The sequence below is a fragment of the Sinohyriopsis cumingii genome, unplaced genomic scaffold, assembly GCF_028554795.1.
Source record: "Sinohyriopsis cumingii isolate HCF-2022 unplaced genomic scaffold, ASM2855479v2 utg000160l, whole genome shotgun sequence".
Lineage (NCBI taxonomy): Eukaryota > Metazoa > Mollusca > Bivalvia > Unionida > Unionidae > Sinohyriopsis > Sinohyriopsis cumingii.
In genome coordinates, this window is record NW_028315873.1 from 5,792,609 (window position 1) to 5,814,479 (window position 21,871).

At 35.4% G+C, this 21,871-nt stretch overlaps 2 protein-coding genes across 2 annotated transcripts; both read left to right on the forward strand.

Annotated features, from left to right (window-relative positions):
* Positions 1-126: 126 nt before the first annotated feature.
* Positions 127-2,821, forward strand: LOC149774682 (uncharacterized). The gene has a single exon (XM_089944890.1). It carries the CDS (start codon positions 532-534, stop codon positions 2,518-2,520), a length of 1,989 nt encoding a protein of 662 aa, XP_089801016.1. The 5' UTR covers positions 127-531; the 3' UTR covers positions 2,521-2,821.
* A 7,920-nt stretch (positions 2,822-10,741) lies between these two features.
* Positions 10,742-16,200, forward strand: LOC149774683 (E3 ubiquitin-protein ligase TRIM45-like). Its single transcript, XM_089944891.1, has one exon. The coding sequence runs from the start codon at positions 10,832-10,834 to the stop codon at positions 12,017-12,019; it is 1,188 nt and encodes a 395-aa protein (XP_089801017.1). The 5' UTR covers positions 10,742-10,831; the 3' UTR covers positions 12,020-16,200.
* The last annotated feature ends 5,671 nt before the right edge of the window (positions 16,201-21,871 follow it).

The following is a 21,871-nucleotide window of genomic DNA, read 5'->3' on the forward strand; positions in this document are numbered from 1 at the left end:
TTTATCAATCAAAAGTCATTCTAGAAGAATTTCTTTGACAATTATATTTTTATACACCAAGAAAGCTTGCCAGTCGCTTGCTGTAGGTCGGTGATTCTTCCCCGTAGTTTTCCAAGCTTCTTCCTCCACCCTTATACTGGCCGCCATTTATAACCTATCTTGCGTTGAGAAATTGCGTTGAACCCCAAAACAACAACAGCAAAGTTTCAATAACGTTAAATGGCACGTCTGGGTTCGTGTTCAAAGAAAAATGTGAGAAACAATATTTCTTTATCCACTACTAATAGAAAATATTGTTCGTACTGCATTTATCTTTCCCATTACAGCACTGCTGCTTTATCATACAATTTCCATTCATTGGACACAATGCATGCACAGAGGAAAATAACACCCTACTATTGATCCGCGATACGGTAACTTGCAACCTTGATATCAGACGCCTTAAATATTATTACCTGTTTGTGAGCACATTATCTTCTTACTAGGAGAGATAATAGCGGGGGTCCTATGCAAGTTATAGGTGATTAGAAAATGGCGACCGCCTCACAGGAGAAGGAACGTTTTAATCATATGTTACAATGTCCTGTCTGTTCGAAGAATTTCAAGAAACCAAAAGCACTGCCATGTGGACATACAGTTTGTGCATCATGCTTACAGTCTCATATTAATAGCACTTGGGCTAAAGGAGGGAAACAACATGCCACATTTCCCTGCCCAGTTTGCAGAGCTGTCACGGCTCCATTACATCCCACAGAGAATGTTGATCAATGGGCGGATTCATTCCCAATGAACAAAATGGTGATTTCTCTGCTTGATATCACAGCGGAAACAGGTAGGAATATATTCTGTGATATTTGTTGCAAAAGAAACAGACAAACTTTAGCAAAATCCTTCTGCCATGACTGTAGTAAATATTTGTGTGATAAATGCAGAGAATATCATGACGATCTCCCAATGACCTGTCAGCATAGTGTACATATAATGGATGCTGGAAAAGCTTCCACTGGTGTGAATTCAAACCTATCCTTCGTGGAAATGTGCCTAAAACATTCCAGTGAACGTATTGAGCTCTTCTGTATTGATCACAGTACCTTTTGCTGCAACGCATGTGGATTCTTAGAACACCGGAAGTGCTGTAATATCGATACAATTGATACCGTGTTAGAGGACTTACATTTTCAAACGAAATCAAAAGATATTGGAATATACCTTAGACAGCTTGACAACCAATTAAACCATATCACAACGACAGTAAAGCGAAATGTTGACAGCATTCGAAGAGAAAAAGATGCCATCCTGCACGAGATCCGGACTCTCAGAGCCACATTTAATGCTAAGCTTCAGAAGATTGAAGACCATCTAATTGGTTGTCTCGAAGGAAATTTCAAGGCAGAAGATTTGAACTTTCAACTCCTGGAAGCAAAGGTAAACAGCCTTATAATAGCTATTAAAAGTGACCTTAGCCAGCTCGACATTATGTTGACCCACGGGTCAGAAACCCAGAAGGTCATCATGCTTCACACCCTTGACCAGAATCAAGACAGGTACTTCAAGGCAATATCAGAGTACCAAGAGGACATTAATGATGTAAAATTCACTTTCGAAGTTGACAAAGTATTTAAAGACTTTTTAAATGCTTTAAATGGAATTGGAACAATAAGCGTAACCCGCTCGAAGCCTGATCTTCCCCCAAGTCCAAGCCGAGGACCATTAAGTGGTAGAAAGGCGGTAAAGGTCTCCGAATTCAATATAAAACTGACGGATGATAAGGAAGTTTGCCATATATCAGACATCCTACAGCTGCATGATTCCAGATTCCTTCTTGTTGATCATGGCAATTTCAGAATAAAGATTTGCGGACTGGATTTTCATTGTCAAGATAGTGTGGCTTTTTCAAAACGTCCATGGAATGTATGCGCACTATCAGACTGCGAAGTGGCCGTGACAGTTCCAAGTCTGAAGATCATTTACATACTCGAGATCAATCAGATGATCCAAATAACTAAGGACATTAGAACGAAGCTTGAGTGTTGGGGTATTTCAGCAATTAGAGACCAATTAGTGATCACAACGGGTAAAGATGAGCATTGCATTTTGATAATAGACAAAGCTGGAACAGATGTAATGTCACTTAGGTCAATCAGCTGTCAAAGTGAACAACTCCTGAGGCCAATGCGTGTTGCAAATGATGTAACGAAAGCAGTGATATATATGTCTTATGAACAGAGTGAAACGCTTGTAGCTTATAATTACACCTGGGATGTTGTATTTACGTATAGGAACCCGGACATGAAGGCTCTGGCTGGTGTAGACACTGACATAGAAGGGAATATCTACATTTGTGGTTATGGATCGCACTCCGTCCAACAGATATCAGCCAAAGGAAGGCTGATCAAGACCATGACATCAGACAAACTGGAGAAGAAACCGCTGTCAATCAGATTATACAGGGATATCAACAGGTTTATCCTAACTTACGGAAACTGCGACATAGTGGAGACATACGACATTTGTGACTAAATGGGATATTTCATTTTCATGGGTCCGTAAACACTGAATATGACTCAACGCATAAGTGAGAAGAAATTATGTTGAAATTTGATCTTTCTACCTTGCAAATATACAGAAGAAATAAAATCATAGTCTAAGCCCTTATATTCCGAACTTTTAAAAAACTGACCGTCAGTATTTAAGAAGTTGGTTTGAAAAATTGAACTAAAATTGACTGTAATAACTTTCTGTGGATATTCTTGTATTTTACCACTTGGATAAAATATTTGAGATTGTATAGAAGATTAGACAATAAAGAATTGTAATGGTATGTATTTTGGTAACAATATGACACCGAGATTGAAACGCGATTTTGCACTCCACTGTACGGTATGCTATTGTTGAACAAGGTACTAACATATAACATGCAGCTGACATGCGTAACCTACATTTACTTCTAACGCTACAACAAACAAACACACACAATGTTTTTTCATATGGACTAACAGAAACAACGATCTCAAAATAAATGATTTTTTTTCCGCATTGAAATGCATGTAATTATCTCGTAGAAATAGTAATTCGTCCAACTATAAAATTAAGTTAAACCATTAATAGAAATAGCTAATATCTATCTATCTATCTATCTATATATCTGTCTGTCTGTCTGTCTATCTATATATCTATCTATCTATCTATCTATCTATCTATATATGTGTCTATCTATCTATCTATCTGTATATCTATATATCTGTCTATCTATCTATCTATTTATCTATCTGTCTATCTATCTGTCTATATGTCTATATATATATATATATATATATATATATATATATATATATCTGTCTATCTATATATATATGTCTATCTATCTATTTATCTATCTATCTATCTGTCTATCTATCTATCTATCTGTCTATCTATCTATCTATCCATCTATCCATATATCTATCTGTCTATCTATCTACCTATCTATCTATAAATCTGTCTATCTATATATCTGTCTATCTATCTATCTATTTATCTATCTATCTATTTATCTGTCTATCTGTCTATCTATCTATCTATTTATATATATATATATATATATATATATATATATATATATATATATATATATATATATATATATATATATATCCGGCTTCGTGTCGATTGGACTGCCTATATGTGTCTGTTTTATGAGAAAGTTTGTCTTAGTAATTCTTGGTAATGATGTTTTCCGTGACCAGAAGGAAAGAGAGAGAGAAGACGAAGTTCAGGCTCTCTTAAAAGAGACGACACTCACGACTGTGTAGATGCGGCTACGTCCTGGGGAACGAGGCACGGGAATCGTTGTAATGATACAAGCCCCTTTGAGATTCCGACTTACTGACTAATATTATTGAGATGCTCAACATATAAAATTACATTCCAATATCACTCTACATAAATTGAAATTACTGATATAAGAGATACATACAAAAGTACATATTCCTTCACTTACCAACATCATACATTTGTATAATTTCTGCCTTTTAGAATTTAATACAGATAATTAAATATCGAATAAATTCACGATAGCTAAAGAATCTAAAATCTAATATTTCAGACCAATACCGCAATCATTTAATAGAAATGTATCTTACTGAATTTAGTCTAAAATGTAAACATATTAACTCTATTACTTAAAGAGTATTTTGTTTCTAAATTAACTATTACTGAGAATGAAGTTGGTAGCAAACGTCGTTTTCTTACTATAATCAATAACATAATTACAGGTAAATATAAGTTCCTCAAACAATTAAACTTTCGAATACATTCTATTAAAGAATAGTGAAGAAATATTAAAATAATCCAATTTTGCAACGTACCGATGTTATTTTAACATATTTGCACTACAAATACCTATAATACTTTAAAATTCTACACAGACGGTATCTTACCTGTAACGATAGAAGGTTCCTTGAGATTCCGACGAACAGACTAATTCGTCAAACAGATGGTCTCGCTTTTATGCACACTTTCTTAGGACGCAGCGAAATACGGTCATACGTCTAGTTCTTGATTTGCGCCAGAATCTCAAAGTCAGGCTTCGTAGTTTCTTACAGACTACCGTCTGGATTTATGTACGTCATTAGACAGACGTTTTTTCCCTGTCAACGTGTGGTGCTTTTAGCTTAGTCAGCCAGAGAATTTTAGGAATCCGCTAATTCAGCAACTTACACAACCTACCGAGTGCAGTTTTTGCTGACTTTACGGTACAACTGAAATGTATAGTGGAAGAGAGTTTTGAATTTTTGCTCATAAGGGCGCAGTCTTTATTAAATAGTATATAATTGTAATACCGAAATAAATTAATTTAATCTCTATATATTTTAGTAGAAAATTACTTTCAATATAATTTAATGAAACATTACTTTTAATACAATTTAGAGAAAATTTTAATCTTATTAATTGTACTAATATATGTATATCCTTCTTTTACTTATGTGAATTAACGAATCAGTATGCGGGTAGATGGCGAGTTGTTAATATCATGGATAAACAATAAATACATGAATGTATGTATGGCGATCGTTTGAAAACAAGCATTGTTTGCCAACTTAAGTGGGGGCCCCGAGTGGCCGAGTGGTCTAAATCGCTCTCCGTTACGGATGACTGCCATCTCACCTCCGTCTGCGTGGGTTCGAGTCTCTGATTCAGCTAACGTGGGTATATGAGAAAGCTTCCCAGTAGCTTCTCGTGGATTGGTGGTTCTTTGCGGGGTTTCTCCCAGGTTCTACTCCACCATTAATACTGGCCGCCATGTATAGCCTAACGTGTGCTGAAAAATGGCGTCAAACACTACAACAACAAGAACAACAGCCAACTTAAGTGGAGTTTTTATTGGTAACTGGATACGTGCTATACTAACCAACTTCAACACAAACGAACCAAGTTTGAGAGATTTATTGAAGTGGTTTGCCTGTATTTGAACCATGAAGTTCAAATAATTTCATTGTCATATGTATTACTAATTAGACTGTTATTCCAATATATCATACCCTACGCCCTATAAAATAGTATGTATCACAACATATTGAAGTGAATACAACCTTTCTTGTACAACTTCATGAAACCTTGATATAGTTTACTTTCCTTACTATGGCGAATTAAATGTACCATAAACGTTCTCCGTTTATAATTTCCTCTGCCGCTGTACCATATTTCTGGTATTTTAATGAGCGTAAACGTGATCTTTATGAAGATTGTATGTTTTGCATGATAGTAGTTCAAGTGATGGAATTCTGCGTGTACATTTTGTTTGCGGTGCTTCATAATACATGACAGCGATTTCGTTTATCCCGTCTAATTATAGAACATAGTAAAATTGTAGCCAAATCCATCAAAATGTTAAGTTATTCTGTTAAGAGGTTTACCTACATGATTATTTACTTTAGTAAATACATTTATTCCTCTTCTATTAATACTCCATTTCGTCTTAGCTTTGTTTCCTTATTAATTATTTACATTGTCCAGAAATTAGAATTTCCTTGCACGATTTTACTCAGCCGTTTTCTACAATTAAAGTTACTGAGGAATAAGAGTACATGATAATAACCTTATAATTGGCACATGGAAATATAATAACCTTATAATTGGTACATGGAAATATAATAACCTTATAATTGGCACATGGAAATATAATAACCTTATAATTGGTACATGGAAATATAATAACCTTATAATTGTTACATGGAAATACAAAAACCTTATAATTGGTACATGGAAATATAATAACCTTATAATTGGTGCATGGAAATATAATAACCTTATAATTGGTACATGGAAATATAATAACCATATAATTGGTACATGGAAATATAATAACCTTATAATTGGTACATGGAAATATAATAACCTTATAACACTGGACAACAAATTTTTACAAAAGTCATGTTACTGAAATAAAATTAGTCAATTCTTATCAATTTTTATGTGCTGAACACGAATATGACAGTCAAATTGCAAAATTGGCTCTAGTTTTTTTGTAATCTGCAAGAAATTAATGTTTACATAACGAAATGCATTCCAATAGTAAAAGGTCAACTGTAATAGCCTACCTATAAAAAATCAAGTCATTGACTACATCTTAGATTTCTTCGCCTGTCTCTTGTACAGCTGTTCGGGAGCATCTCTGAGGAGTGTCCAGCAGTAGTCAGCCAGCATTGTAGTGGACCATTTTCCCTGGTATCTTTGTTCCATTGTTGCGATATCTTGATGAAAACGTTCGCCGTGTTCATCACTAACAATACCACAGTTACTAGGAAAGAAATCCAAATGGGAATGAAGGAAGTGAATCTTTAGAGACATATTGCAGCCAAGTTTCTTATACTTCATCAACATGTCTTCTACTAGTTCCTTATAGTTTTCTGCCCTAACATTTCCGAGGAAGTTTGTAGAAACTAGGCGAAAAGCATTCCATGCTTGTTTCGCGTCACCTTCCAGCAAGTTGTTGAACCGGTCATCTTTGAAAAGCTCTCGAATCTGAGGACCCACAAAAACTCCCTCTTTAATCTTTGCTTCGCTGAGTCGAGGGAATTTTTCATGCAGGTATCGGAATGCTGGCAAAGTCCGGTCAATGGCTTTCACGAAGTTCTTCATCAAACCTAGTTTGATGTGAAGGGGTGGTAGCAAGATTTTCTGAGCCTCAACCAGAGCTGGGTGTTGGATATTCTTCTCTCCAATGGCTACATTCTGCCTGTGAGTCCATTCCTTCCTCATGTAGTGCATTTCCCTTGCTCGGCTATCCCACTCGCATAAGAAACACATGTATTTTGTATATCCTTGCTGCAGTCCCATTAAAAGGGCAACTACCTTCAAATCACCACAGAGGTGCCAGCTGTACTTGTTATACTCAATGGAATTCAGTAGCTGCAATAAGTTATCGTATGTCTCTTTCATGTGGACAGCATACGCTACTGGAATAGATGGAAGAATGTTTCCATTGTGCAAAAGCACAGCCTTGAGACTCAGTTTCGAAGAGTCCACAAATAGTCTCCATTCTTGTGGGTCATGAGTGATTTTTAAAGCATTCATGAGGCCCTCAATATCGGAACAGAATATCAGATTACTTTCCTTTCTGAAGAAAGGCTCCAATTGCTGGTGGCACTTTCGATATGCAGTAATTGTGACATCTTCTTCTAGAAGATTCCATTGTTGGAGTCTTGATCCTAGCAATTCTGCCTTGTTCTTTGATAAGTCCAAATCACGAATCAGGTCATTTAGTTCTTCCTGTGTTATTCTGTGTGGGGTTGATGATGCACCACAGTGAAAATCTGGATCACTGCATGCTGATGGACCAGGAGAAGAACAGGTCGACTCACCTTTGTCTTCGTCAGATGAATCAAGAGAATATTCTGCTGGAGGTTCTGGAATAGGAAGTCCCTCACCATGTGGAACTGGTCTCAATGCAGACGGAATGTTTGGGTAGACTATTCTCGACTTCTTTCGCTTCGTTATTCCGCCGGAAAGAGGAGGAACCAAGCAGAAGTAACAGTCATTTAGGTGGTTGCTTGGCTCTCTCCACACCATTGGGACTGCAAACGGCATTGATGACCTTTTGCAATTCAACCACTGTGAAAGCTGTGTTGTACATGTAGCACAGCATATATGCGGAGCCCAAGGCTTGTCTTGGTCACCAACCTTGCATCCGAAGTAAAGATGATATGCCTTCTTCACTTGAGAATTGATACTTTTCTTCTGGTTGGCAAATGTCACTTCCCCACAAATATAGCAAAAATTGTCCGCGGTATTAACACACTTTCGAGGCATTACTGTTCTTTATTGTACGTAAATGGATAAAATAATAAGTTTTATGTAACAGTAGCTTGAACTGTCTCGCACAACGTCTAAAATATTTTAAATGCTGAACCTATCTGATTGGGCTTTATATAGTACACTGCTTACGTCAGCTTCAGCAGCCGCCTGGCATTAGTATAATAGGCCTACACATGTATAGTACACTGCTGACGTCAACTTACTTCAGCAGCCGCATGGCATTAGTATTGCATTGCATCAGAAAATGATGCAATCAACTGTGGATGATGTGAGCATGATGGTATTATGCAATGTTACATCATTATTCCGGATGTTGCTGCAGTCCTACTGGAGAAATTTACACAGTGAAACATAGAAAATGAGGTATATGAATATCTTCAAAACGAGAGCCAATACAAATTTTTCACGGTTATATTCGTGTTCGGCACACCAAAATACTACAGATTAGGGCCTTTTCAAGTCAGTAATGATTTCACTGTTGACCAGTGTAATTGGTACATGGAAATATAATAACCATATAATTGGTACATGGAAATATAATAACCATATAATTGGTACATGTAAATACAGTAACCTTGTAATTGGTACATGGAAATATAACAACCCTATAATTGGTACATGGAAATATAATACTGTTACAAATATATGGTCTTAGCTAAGTAAATGGAGTATACAACAAGTTTTGTAAAACCTAACAAAGGTTTTAATTATTTAAGTCATAAAGAAAAATGATAGAAGAACTTAAAACGTTATGATATGAATCCAGAATAATCCTGACAAAGTTCTATGGAAGTCCTAAATTAATGAAAAGTTCTGTATCAATTTCAAAACTGGGATTGTTCAGCCGAAAACCGTCACGTTGTCAAAATGGCATCGTCCAGAACAGATCCAGAATAATATTATAGTCAAAACAATGGGCACTTTCTATTTCCACTGAAAAGTCCGAACAAATGTTTTCCTCTTCAATAATATCTAAGTAAAACATAAAACACATCTGCAGACTTACAACAGAAGCACAAGAAATGAGAATGTCTCCAAAATAGGAATGAATATGATAGCTCAGTGATTTGAACCAATTCCTTTCCACTCTTTTTGATTTGTATCTAGAATATAAAACTGTAGGCTAATTCCCAGTTACCCATATATTGTTCTGTGTAGTAAACTCTTCCATATAGGGTACAAGAGACAATTTTCATGTTCAGATTTGATATTGATGCTAACCTGCCTAATATGAAAACTCATACAATATACCATTCACCAGTAAGGTCATCACACTGACACTAGATAGTCAAAGTATGCCCGAAACACCTTATTCACAACTATACACATATTTAATTATCAAATATTATTAGCTGTTAATGTCACATAATATACTGGAGTAAAAGAAATGTAACAAGGTCCAACGTACACAGACACAATAACCTTGAGTTAAGAAATCTGCAAGGTCCAACGTACACAGATTACAGCTCACTATCATACCTTTATCCTCCTTGATTCAACCTTCCTTAATACCAGACTATCTTTGATAATTTTACTTGCAGAAAATACTACGCTAACCTATCCAGCCAGTAACTTGTAAGTAAACCCCGTTCTCGAGGCTAAATATGCGTTTCAGAGAGTGACAAATATGATTGTTTCCCGTGAAAGGGTTTCATTTAAACACAATATTATCGATACAGTATAAATTTTGTTACAGATTGTCAATGCTATATGTATTTAAATAGTACATAATAGATTATTTATTACAATAATCTCCGGATTGTAAGCACGCATGTTACAAAACGTCGCTACCAATAATTTTGACAATATCAATCTTACTTTTGACCTTATTAGCCTTGACCTTTAAGAATCTTGATATATAATCACAAGGTCATTCTGTATCTTTTAATCAACAAATACACACTATCTAATGTAAAAACGAAGTGATTTTAGACCGACCTTTTATGTATAACAAACACTTGGTTGTATTATCCATCTCACGTTAATCTGCGATTTTAATTAGTCTTTTGCATAAATGGCTGTCATTTAAATATCCAGTTTTTGCCCTTTGTAGACTATATATATATATATATATATATATATATATATATATATATATATTATATATATATATATATCAAATACGCATTTTACGATAACTTCTATTCAAGCCCATTGTAAAGTTGATAATCACATTAAAGATGAAAAACTGAGAAAGCTGTGATTTTAAATGTCATGTTTTTGTGTTATGGCAAGAAATATATATTTTTATCTTTATATACGGATTCAGTATGAATAAAGACATGAACAACTTATATGCCAAAGTCTGCATGATATTCAAGCTGAGCCATAACGCATTTATTTTACACTTTGCGACCTTCATGTCTCCCCATATAAATCCCACAGGTTAGGAAGATATCGAATGATCTTACGAGAATTCAGCACAAGGTACACATATTATTGACTTTGCAACAAAAGTACAACGATTGCGTTGATAACATCGCTAACACGCGTATTTACCTGGAAATCTAATCTGCAGCTCACAACGCAAAATAAAATGGCAACCGCTTCCTATCCACAAGGAGAGTTTATTCATCTTTTAGAATGTACAATATGCCTGGATACGTTCAAAAGGCCCAAAGTTCTGCCATGCGGACATACGTATTGTGCTCCATGTCTTCAGTCACATATCAACAGCAAGGTGACCCATAATGGTACACGACAGGCAAGCTTTCCATGTCCTGTGTGTAGGGCAAGCACAGCTCCACCTGATCCTACAATCGGCACTGATAAATGGGCAGAATTATTTCCCGTTAACAGTATGGCGGCCTCTCTGTTGGATTTAAAGGTGGATATTCCTCCAGGAAAACTCTGTGATCTGTGCTTAAAGAGAAAAAAAGAAACACCGGCAGTATCTTTTTGTCGGGAATGTAAGAAATCCATGTGTGCTACGTGCCAAGAGTACCACGATGACATTTCAGCGTGTAATAAAGGAAATATTCTGAACTTAAATACTGGAAACAATTCGAATGACATACCACCAAACTTAGCTTTCTTAGAAATGTGCTCCAAACATTCAAACGAACGTATTAAATTCTTTTGCAAGGACCACAACACAATGTGTTGCAGCACTTGTGGATTTCTAGAACATCGAAAATGCGAGACAATCATCACGCTTGATGAGATGATTTCAACTTTTGGTATATCCACTAAGTCTAAAGAAGCGGAATCCAACTTGAAAAAATGTCAAAGCAATTTACAACAAGTGACGTCAGTTGTTACACGAAATATCGATACACTTAATAAGGATAAAACAGCCATTACAAAACAGATTCGTTCTTTCATAACTCAGCTTAATAATAAGCTTCGTAAGTTGGAAACGGATCTAGCTTCTGTGATGGATGCCAAACAGAAATCAGAAGAATTAAACATACAATCTCAAAAGGCCAAAGCACAAAGTCTTATGACCGCCATTGAAACGGATCTAATTCAGCTTGACCTTGTAATGACCCACGGGTCAGATGTTCAAAAGATCATCATGCTTCATAAGCTAAACCAGAATCAAGAGAGGTACTTACGAATTGTAACCGAATTCCAAAATGACTTTACAGGGGCTAGTATGACTCTTGAAGTGGATAAGACTTTCCAGGATCTAGTGAATAAACTGAGCACCCTGGGTAAAATTAATATGACTAAAACTAAAGTGAACATTTCCTCAACTCCAACGGGAAATGCGTCCGTCTAAAAGAAACAAAAATTAAAACTTATTTATACTAGCAAATTGTATGTAAAAACATCAGGATACAAAATGCTTGGCTATAAATAGTTTACATCTGCGTGATTCTAGAAATCATTTCGTCAAGTTTTGTAATATGTTTCCAGAGGATTGTTGATATCCCGACATTATGCAGAAGTCCAGATAATTTAGGACGTATTGGGGTACGCCGGCATTGAGAGACCAGCTCATGATTTCCACATGGTCAGACACACACACACACTTTTCTGATACTGGACAGGAACGGCATAGAGATAAGACATAACAATCTCAGCAGCTACGAAGGTAGCGAACTCCATCATCCATCACGTGTTACTACCAATATAACCAGAAGAACTACATTTGTATTTCACCAATCCGGAAGCAAACTTCTTGACCAGAGATTATCACGGATGGTTCTTTCAGCAAGGTGGTTTGGGAACTGAAAAGGAAAAAAAATTCAAGATAAATCCATCTGATTTTAGAAGATGGCTGTTGTGTCAAGACACTGATCCTAAGAAGTTATTCCGGGTAAAACTCCACTAAAGATTATTTTCTTCAACAAGTCCATATTCTTCGCAGCATAAAACTACATAATACTTTTGGAATGTATGATGCCATTAAAATATTCATTCCATGAATAGGAAATATGACAATGCTAGCAAAATGGAATATGAATATGACGTGATGCTGTCAATAATTGCCTAAAATCAATCATCTTTATATGCTTTGGCCTAATGAACATATCACGAAATTGACACTACAGAGGGCAGTAAGTACTACACATACATTTTGGAGATCTGCACGATTTTGATACAACAGGAATGTCCGTATGAAAGTATTACCGAAAAAAGTGATTCTTGCTTTAGATCTTTCAAATAGCGAAAGGACTTGCTTTTTAAAAGCGAAAGGACTTGTTTTGGAATAGAGAAATGACTTGCTTTTCTATGGAAAAAGGACATGTTTTGCAAAGAAAAAGGGTCTGTTTTATAAGAGCTAGTCATATATTTATGTGTCAGTGGCCATCAAATTTTCATGTCATACTGTGAACTGCATCTTTGGTTTATTATTGTCAAAGGCTTGGATGTAGTTGTCCAATGTCTAATGACATGTATATCATAAATTGAGTTTCAGTGCATTAATTAAATTTGTATGTTCGATTAATTTGCGATAGATGATTCAATGGACCGTTAAACGGAGTTAAAAATGAGTCTTTATTCATAAAAAGTATCCAAACAGTGGATTCCCTAGCCCTTTTAAAAGAGCATTCGTACTTTCATTTGATTAAAATGAACTGGTTTAAACTGAATTGGATGGAATGGCGGACATTTGAACGTTCTCCATAACATCCAATATAGAATAGAAACAAAGTAACAAAACAAAATTGCATTCGCAGGCGGACGCAGATCAATGTAACGAAAGAAATAGGTTAAGTCACAATTTATCCGGTATGGAGAAAGAGATACAGACATTATTAAGGGTATTAATATGAAAATAAAATCAGAAGTTCTGTAATTCTAATTCATACTGAAGTTGTGGTGAATCCAAATAATAAGAAGATATCTTAACCTACGACAGTATTTCTATGATTCAGCCATATAAATTTAATAAAGGACGATTTACTCAGAACTCTAATACTGTAAATATTGATAAGTTCTATAAATTTAAACATAGTTTGGTCTTTTCTGAAATGGATCTATATAGATTTGACTTTAAGATGTTTGTACAAAATGTTCAAGAACAAAGTGATATTTGTTTCCGAGTAGGTTACTGATAGAACACAGAGAATGTTATAAATTGGTCTCGCCAGTCTACTAGCTTCAACTTCGACTCTTTGAAAGGACATTCAGAAACTATCAACCGAATTTCTATATTTCAAAAACATAGATAAGCCAAAAGTAAGGCGATGTTTTGATAATTTGGTTTCAAAGTGTATGCCATTTGTCTTATAAAAAGGTTTTGGTTTTTGCAATATGATCATTGAAATCTGCCTCTCTTGTGAAAATACATCGATCTTCTACTTCTCTTGTTTCACACTCGCATTTAGTACTTTGAACTTGAACTCTCGTTTTGTATCTCTGATAGTTTGTATTTTGTTCTTCCGTCTTCTTAATTAGTTTGCTACTGGTATACTTGTGACATTTTACAACTACTGCTGTGGATCAATCCTCAACAATATTATGCTTTGCATGTACACCAGAACAATATCAACTGTATATCAATCCAATATCAATTGTACCGTTTCCTTTTGTAATTTGTTTCCAGTGACTTCTAGATGACTGTAAAATAAGATCTTCAAAATATTCCTATCCACTTACTGTGAACGGTCTACTGGTTTTTAATTACCCCATATGTTGCCCAAAGTCTTCCAAACTCATGTGATCCTTTTCAAAATTTGTTTGTGTTAATTCCTCGCTCTTCCGGGTTTTATAGATGTGGCAACATTTTTCATGGTAAATATTTTCCGCAAGAAAAATAAATAACGAAATATTTGTGTGAATAAGTGTTTTACGTTCGCGGAATCGAATTTAAAAGAGGTTGAAATTTTTTCACGATTGTGTTAACATCTTGTGATTCTTATGCTGTTCGCATTTTCATGGATTAACTTTTGGTCATTAGTATTGTTTTCATTTCCTTTGCGCTTGTATGAAATATAGCTAGATTAAACATGATAAACGGTATCTACTCATGTGATGTTATTGATAAAATACCCAAATAAAACTTTTCATACACTGCAGTGACCATGCTAAGACTTTTCATAAACTGCAGCGACCATACTAAGACATTTCATACACTGCTGTGACCACACTAAGACTTGTCACACTACAGTGACCATACTACGACTTGTCACACACTGCTGTGACCATACTAAGACTTTTCATACACTACTGTGACCACACTAAGACTTGTCACATACTGCTGTGACCATACTAAGACGTTTCATACGTTGCAGTGACCATACTAAGACTTTTCATACAATGCAGAGACCATGCTAAAACTTGTCACACACTGCAGTGACCATGCTAAGACTTGTCACACACTGCCATGACCAAACTAATACTTGTCCCACACAGCCGTGACCATACTAAGACTTTCATACACTACTGTGACCATAATAAGACTTGTCATACGCTGCAGTGACTATGCTAAGACATGTCACACACTGCAGTGACTATACGAAGACTTTTCATACACTGCAGTGACCATGCTAAGACTTGTCACACACTAGAGTGACCATGCTAATACTTGTCACTTACTGCAGTAACCATACTAAGACTTTTCATACATTGCAGTGATCATACTAAGACATGTCACACAATGCTGTGACCATACTAAGACTTGTAACACACTGCAGTGACCATAATAAGATTTTTCATATATTGATGTGACCATACTAAGACTTGTCACACACTGCAGTGACCATACTAAGACTTGTCACACACTGCAGTGACCATACTAAGACTTGTCACACACTGCAGTGACCATAATAAGACTTTCATATACTGTTGTGACCATGCTAAGACTTTTAATACACTGCAGTAACCATACTAAGACTTTTCATATATTGCAGTGATATACTAAGACATGTCACACACTGATGTGACCATACTAAGATTTGTAACACACTGCAGTGACCATACTAAGACTTTTCATACACTGCAGTGACCATACTAAGATTTTTCATATACTGCTGTGACCATACTAAAACTTGACACACACAGCAGTGACCATGCTAAGACATTTCATACACTGCAGTGACCATGCTAAGACTTGTCACACACTCCACTGACCATACTAAGACTTGTCACACACTCCACTGACCATGCTGCGATTTTTCATACACTGCAGTGACCATACTAAGACTTGTCACTCACTGCAGTGACCATGCTAAGACTTGTCACACACTGCAGTGACCATACTAAGAATTGTCACACACTGCAGTGACTTACTAAGACTTGTCACATACTGCAGTGACCATACTAAGACTTTTCATACACTGCAGTGACAATACTAATAATTTTATGTGTTTTGTTTTGTTTTTTCACTGCAATGTCTTTGGATTTAATGTTTTTTTGTTTCTATAGGTTTGAGGGAAACATAAATTGCCTGACATGTTAACCCGTTCATTTTAATTCAATGTTTTGCACAGATATTACATTCTAAGAATATAATTATCTTTTGTTATTATTTTTTAAAGAAAATCATATCTTTCCTGCTCCAAAATAGAGCTATCTATGCGTCCTGCTTCCGTCGGTATTTATTTCGAATACGTTTTCTCCTGGATTCATCGTATCCGTTCTACTTCACGAAAACATGCGCTTTACCGTCAGTCGCATTGTAATAAAAATATTTTTCAACTTACGTTATCTCCTGCATCGCAGAGATCACCTTATGTATTAAACATGCTTTCTTTCCTTTTTTCCTTCAATTATTTTCATTCTTTTCTGGATTACATTCCTAACCTTAAATATGTCCTATGCAAATTTAGGAATGTAACCCTTTGCAAAATTCCGTTTGCAATCCGAATTTTTTATATCACCAGTCTTTAATTTACGTATTCCATATGTATAAGCAGTTTTGTGTGAGACTTGGGGACATGTAATATTCATACTTTAATTTACGTATTCCATATATATCAGCAGTTGTATGTTAGACTTGGGGACATGTAATATTCATATAGATGCCGCTAGGTTTGATATGGTACAAAAGTGTGTATGGGACCAAAATTATAATGCATTCGCTAGAAAGGTGAAGCAAACTGATGGGGGCGGGTATTGGTGACCCTAAAGATCTTTCATATTGGAATGAATACAATTTTCCTTCTTTCATCAAGGCTTCTTTAGGAAATGTGTTGGTCAATAGGAAAGTTTTGTAGAAAATCTTTTCCTAGGTCAAAGCGGCTGCTCTTAAACCATGCAATCCTCTGGTGCCTATATGTTGTTTTTTTTTATAAAAAAAAAACTGATTTTAAAATCTCTTTTGAACTATGCCATCATTGTCGAGCGACTCATTGGTACACAGGATGCATTGGTTATAATTTACTAGACAACTGTGTTCGAAGATTAGCTTCACCGCCATGTTTTCTCTCGTAATAGAATATTTTGTCAAAAATCTCCTTTAATACTAATGTTGACCTTGTTAGAATAAAATTAACTATCAGGAATATAGTAAACATGTAGTCATTCACTGTGATATTCATTTTACACCTTCCTCGTAAGCAAAAAGGGTTCCTGAAGACGGCTGCTACTGCGTTTGGAATAGTTGTGTTGACTGGCGTTGTCGAAACTACCGTTGTTATTGCTACTGTCGGTATATTTCAAAAAAGAATTCGGAAGACGAAAACCAGTGCGACAACTGAGTAACAAAGTGTAGTTATTTATCTCCTTGTTGCAAATTAAATTTCAAATTGCTGTTCCAAAATACACAATAAATAATTGGCAGAAAAATACGATTTTGATTTTAATGAACCGTCCTCTACACTGCACTCAAAATAGTTATTGGAGTTGCTATTTTGGTATTCTTAAAGATAGGAACACTGAAAAAATAGTATTTGTTGTGTTCAACAGTAATATGGTCACATCGGTTAATATTTATAAGCAATGATTTGTGAAAACGCAATCCAAAAATCGGAACTAAATGGATAATCTTTCCAAAGAACTTTCGTTTCTTTGAAGTCAACGCTTCCAATTTTACGTGCTCTTCGATCGAGGATACTCGTTCTAAATTAGGCAAGACGAAAGATCATTTTTACACTTCTCTATTCATGTCTTCAAATGTATAGCTTTGTTTAACCATTCATTAGACATTAAAAACATTCTCGTTGCTTGAACACACACACACACACACACACACACACACACACACACACACACACACGCACACACACACTATGCACACAATCATACTTATATAGTATCACACAAGAGAGGTAATTATAATGGAGGGAAACGGTCGTTGTTTCATTGACAATCATTTGAAGAGTATATATTATACAAGTGTTCTGTGTATGTATGTCATTCACAAAATTGCTAAGTATGTTGGTAGTTATTATTACGACTCTATATTCTTAAACTAAGTTACAGAAAAGACGCAAAACAAACATGTTAATTAAAGTCAAGAAATAAATCTAGTTCGCTCAGTTACGAATGGGAATGTTTATCAGGATCTTTACAGTAGTGTGAAGTTCATCCCAAATAATCCTAGAAGTTACAATGCAAGTCCAAACCACAGTCTTAAGAGCTTGATCTAACAACAATCTTCATGTATCACAATGACATAATCCATATTGTCTTTGAATGAATGCACCATAATCCCATAAATAGTGTTTAGTCCAAAAAGTCAATGAGCACTTTGTAATTCCACTGAATAATTTAAATAAATTATTCAACTCAATATATACCTGAACACAACAGTAATTGATTCCACAGACTGGCCTTAAAAGAGGAATCAATAATTGGTTGCCTGATCCGATGTATAAAACTTTTACTTTACCCAAGACATAATAAAATGAGTCGTTTTAAATTAAAACACTTCACTAATTCGTAAACAAGGTGGAATTTGAAATTGAATTCAACTAAACATCTTTAAAGAAATTTACGAAAGTCAGGTAGGCACAACTTTCAAATAAGACAATAGCCAAAGAGGTCGAAGCTCTGGTCAACCACACGGTTTAATATACATAACACCTCCCCTCAAAAAGAACAAGACAATATTTATACAATTCAGACTTCTTTTGCGTATTATGCATGATACTTTCGTGATTAAAATTACATAGGAAGATGTCTCATGAAATACATAAAACATACAAAGAATAAAGTTATCTACGTGAGCGTTTATCTGCACATTTCGAAATTGTACAGTAATTTCTACTACATTTCCAACTGCAATAACATCCTCCTTATTGCACTCAAAATGGAATGAACGTGATATTCCATAGCATTTTTTTGATAACTACAAGTGAAAGAGTTCATATTTTCGGAATTTAGTAGACTCGACCCCCATCGAGAAAAAAAAAACTCCATTCGTTCCGGACCAACTGGAAAGGTTGCAATGCTCATTCATTCTCGACATGACTCTAAATTTACAACTTTAAGTAGACCAAAACGACATTTCTTTTTTAAACTGATGGCGAACGCGCAACTAAGTTCAAAGGTCGTTGGGAGGTGCTATGTGCACATTCATGCTGTTGTTGTGTATTGATAAATCTACGTTTGTGTACAGGTCGTGCAGTCTTCATCCGAAATACTCGTTCATATTTAGCCATACAACTGCAGTAACCTATAAGTTTAGTGCAATGTAATTAGTGTAGTGTAGTGTAGATTAGTATAGTGTAGTGTAGTGCAGGGTGATGTAGTGTGGTGTAGTATAGTGTAGTGTAATGTAGTGATGTTTAGTGTTGTGGTGTTGTGTGATGTGGTGTGTTGAGGTGTGGTGTGCTGTGGTATAGAGTAGAGTAGAGAGAGTAGAGCAGAGCAGTGTAGAGTATAGTAGTGTACAGCAGTGTAGAGTATAGTATAGCCAGGTGTTATTATTACCATGTCAAATAGATGACATGATTTTTCCGTCAGTATTGTAACCAGATAGCTCCGCATTTGAGGACAGTGCTAGTTAAGAGTTTTCCGGCATTCGAAACAGCCAGAAAAGGAACTTATAATGATGATCGTATTATCGTCCTCGTAATAATCGATTTAATTCCCTAATCATGATGTCATAGGTAAATAAATAACAAAATTCTACGTCATCATCTACAGCAAGAACTGTTTGTGTCACGTAAAAGGATACGAAATTTGCTCTCATCGTTGGATTTTACAGTTTAATAAGTTTGGATATACTGATTTATCGTGATACTGACTGGTGTTCTGAACTTCTACTGATATCTGTGTTTTCGAACATGTACACGCCGATTTCTTACGAAAGGTTCTAGTTTTAAGAAAACTAATACCCGACTTTGTACAATGTATGGAGAAACTGGTGATAAAAAGTAGAGCGATTGTATTTCAAAATGAATAATGTATGGCTATCTGAACAATTCCCCTCTGTTCGTTGGCTGACAAATAAATATATACAAACTTGGTTTTCTAGTATTTTGGATTCCTCTAATTGGTGATTCTTTGGTAATCCTTTTATTTATTTTTTTCGCTTTTCAATGTCAACATTTTGCTGAAATAATATATGAGTAAAAAAGTGTCTCACAAATGTTGATACATACAAACTGAAAAATCGGCAAATTGACACTAGTCTTACTGTACGGATAAGAACAAATAAATTTAAAAAACTGATATCTAAATAATTATGTTCTCGTAAACGTTCAAAATAGTTGTATCCTTTATTATTTCATTCCATTTTTTCATGTACGTCCAAAGTATTGAATAATTTTTTTATGTCCGCCCTTTTCTTTTCCACTCAATATCCCACCACCATTAATTCTTTGCATGTATATGTGTACCTAATTTCATGTTCTGTGTTTAACTTGGCCATTAACGTTTACTTCTGTTCTATTATACCTCCTCTATTGTTTTTATATTTTGACTCTGTAACTAATGCAAGATTTTGTAAAGGGCACTAAAATTAGTAGGAAATCATTGATGAATGTATATAAATAGGAGAGAGAGAGGCGCATACTCAGCGTACATGCATACTACTTGTATGTTCATTCTACTGTATGTATTTTCAACCAAATATATTTTTATCACCATTGTATTTTTATACATGGTTACTTTGAATTGCGAAAGTGCAGTCTCTCTCTCTCTCTCTCTCTCTCTCTCCATCCATCCATCGATCGATCGATAGCATAAACTGTTGAATTAGTCTAAGGATTCTTGGTTGACCCAAGCATCTATCTTATTTCATTAAACACGATTATCTAAATCGAATGTCTGCCTTGCATGGCGTGTTTGTTCAGTAAAATATTGTATTCCAGTCCCAAAGTACGTGTTCAGGTCAATAACTAACTCAGCTACCCTCGTGATCAAACAAGGATATATGTACAGATATGGTAGTCAATCTTATTTGGTGAGCTCTCTTAGTCAGTTTCACGTGCTAAGGCAAATACATTTCTAAACAAATCGAAGTTCCCTTGGTGGTACTGACAAATGATTTCATTGTAAGCGAAGAAAAATGTACTCAGTGAACTCTTCTCCACTTCTCAACATTTTGTAATATGTCCTCGTCTTCTTTCATTTATGTTTTGTATCTGCTGATTATCTCATTGTGAGTGAAACCATTTATTTGTACAGTAATACCTCGAACATTCGCGAGATTAGGTTCCAGAACCAGTCGCGGATCAGGAGGAATAGCGAATGTTTGGTACGAGTCACTAAAAATGCTAATAAATGCTTATTTCTAGGGTTTAAACCCTAAATATGACCCAAATCATGCTCCCAAAGCACTTTAATTTCATTTAAAAGTTAGCTTAATACATTACCCTTAAAAAGAGAAATAAATGGTTGGCGTAAAAATAGACTACAGTATCGCCTAATGGGTATTTGCCACACTAGCGCATTTATAGTACGGTACGTGTATACATGTACTAATATTATCCCTATACTAATTCGTTGGCTGCCGTTTTCTTTTGCACTCACAGTAAGGTAAAACCAAGCAACGAATAGGACTGTAAACTTAATGACTGACGTTTTCTTTGTCATTGTCAGGAAGTTAAGCTAAGTAAACTTCATATGTCACGGAAGTCATATAACGAAGGTACAATTCAATAAAATAAAGAAAACATGTATGTAGAGGGTACCAATGAAAATTTCGCGAATTCGTGAATTCGCGAATCCAGAAACGCACGAGGTATTACTGTATTTTAAAAGTCAGATTCACACAATCAATTTTCAGCGGAGC

Excerpts from the sequence above, each read along its gene's own strand:
- LOC149774682 (XM_089944890.1), top strand. The coding sequence starts at position 532 with ATGGCGACCGCCTCACAGGAGAAGGAACGTTTTAATCATATGTTACAA.
- LOC149774683 (XM_089944891.1), top strand. The coding sequence starts at position 10,832 with ATGGCAACCGCTTCCTATCCACAAGGAGAGTTTATTCATCTTTTAGAA.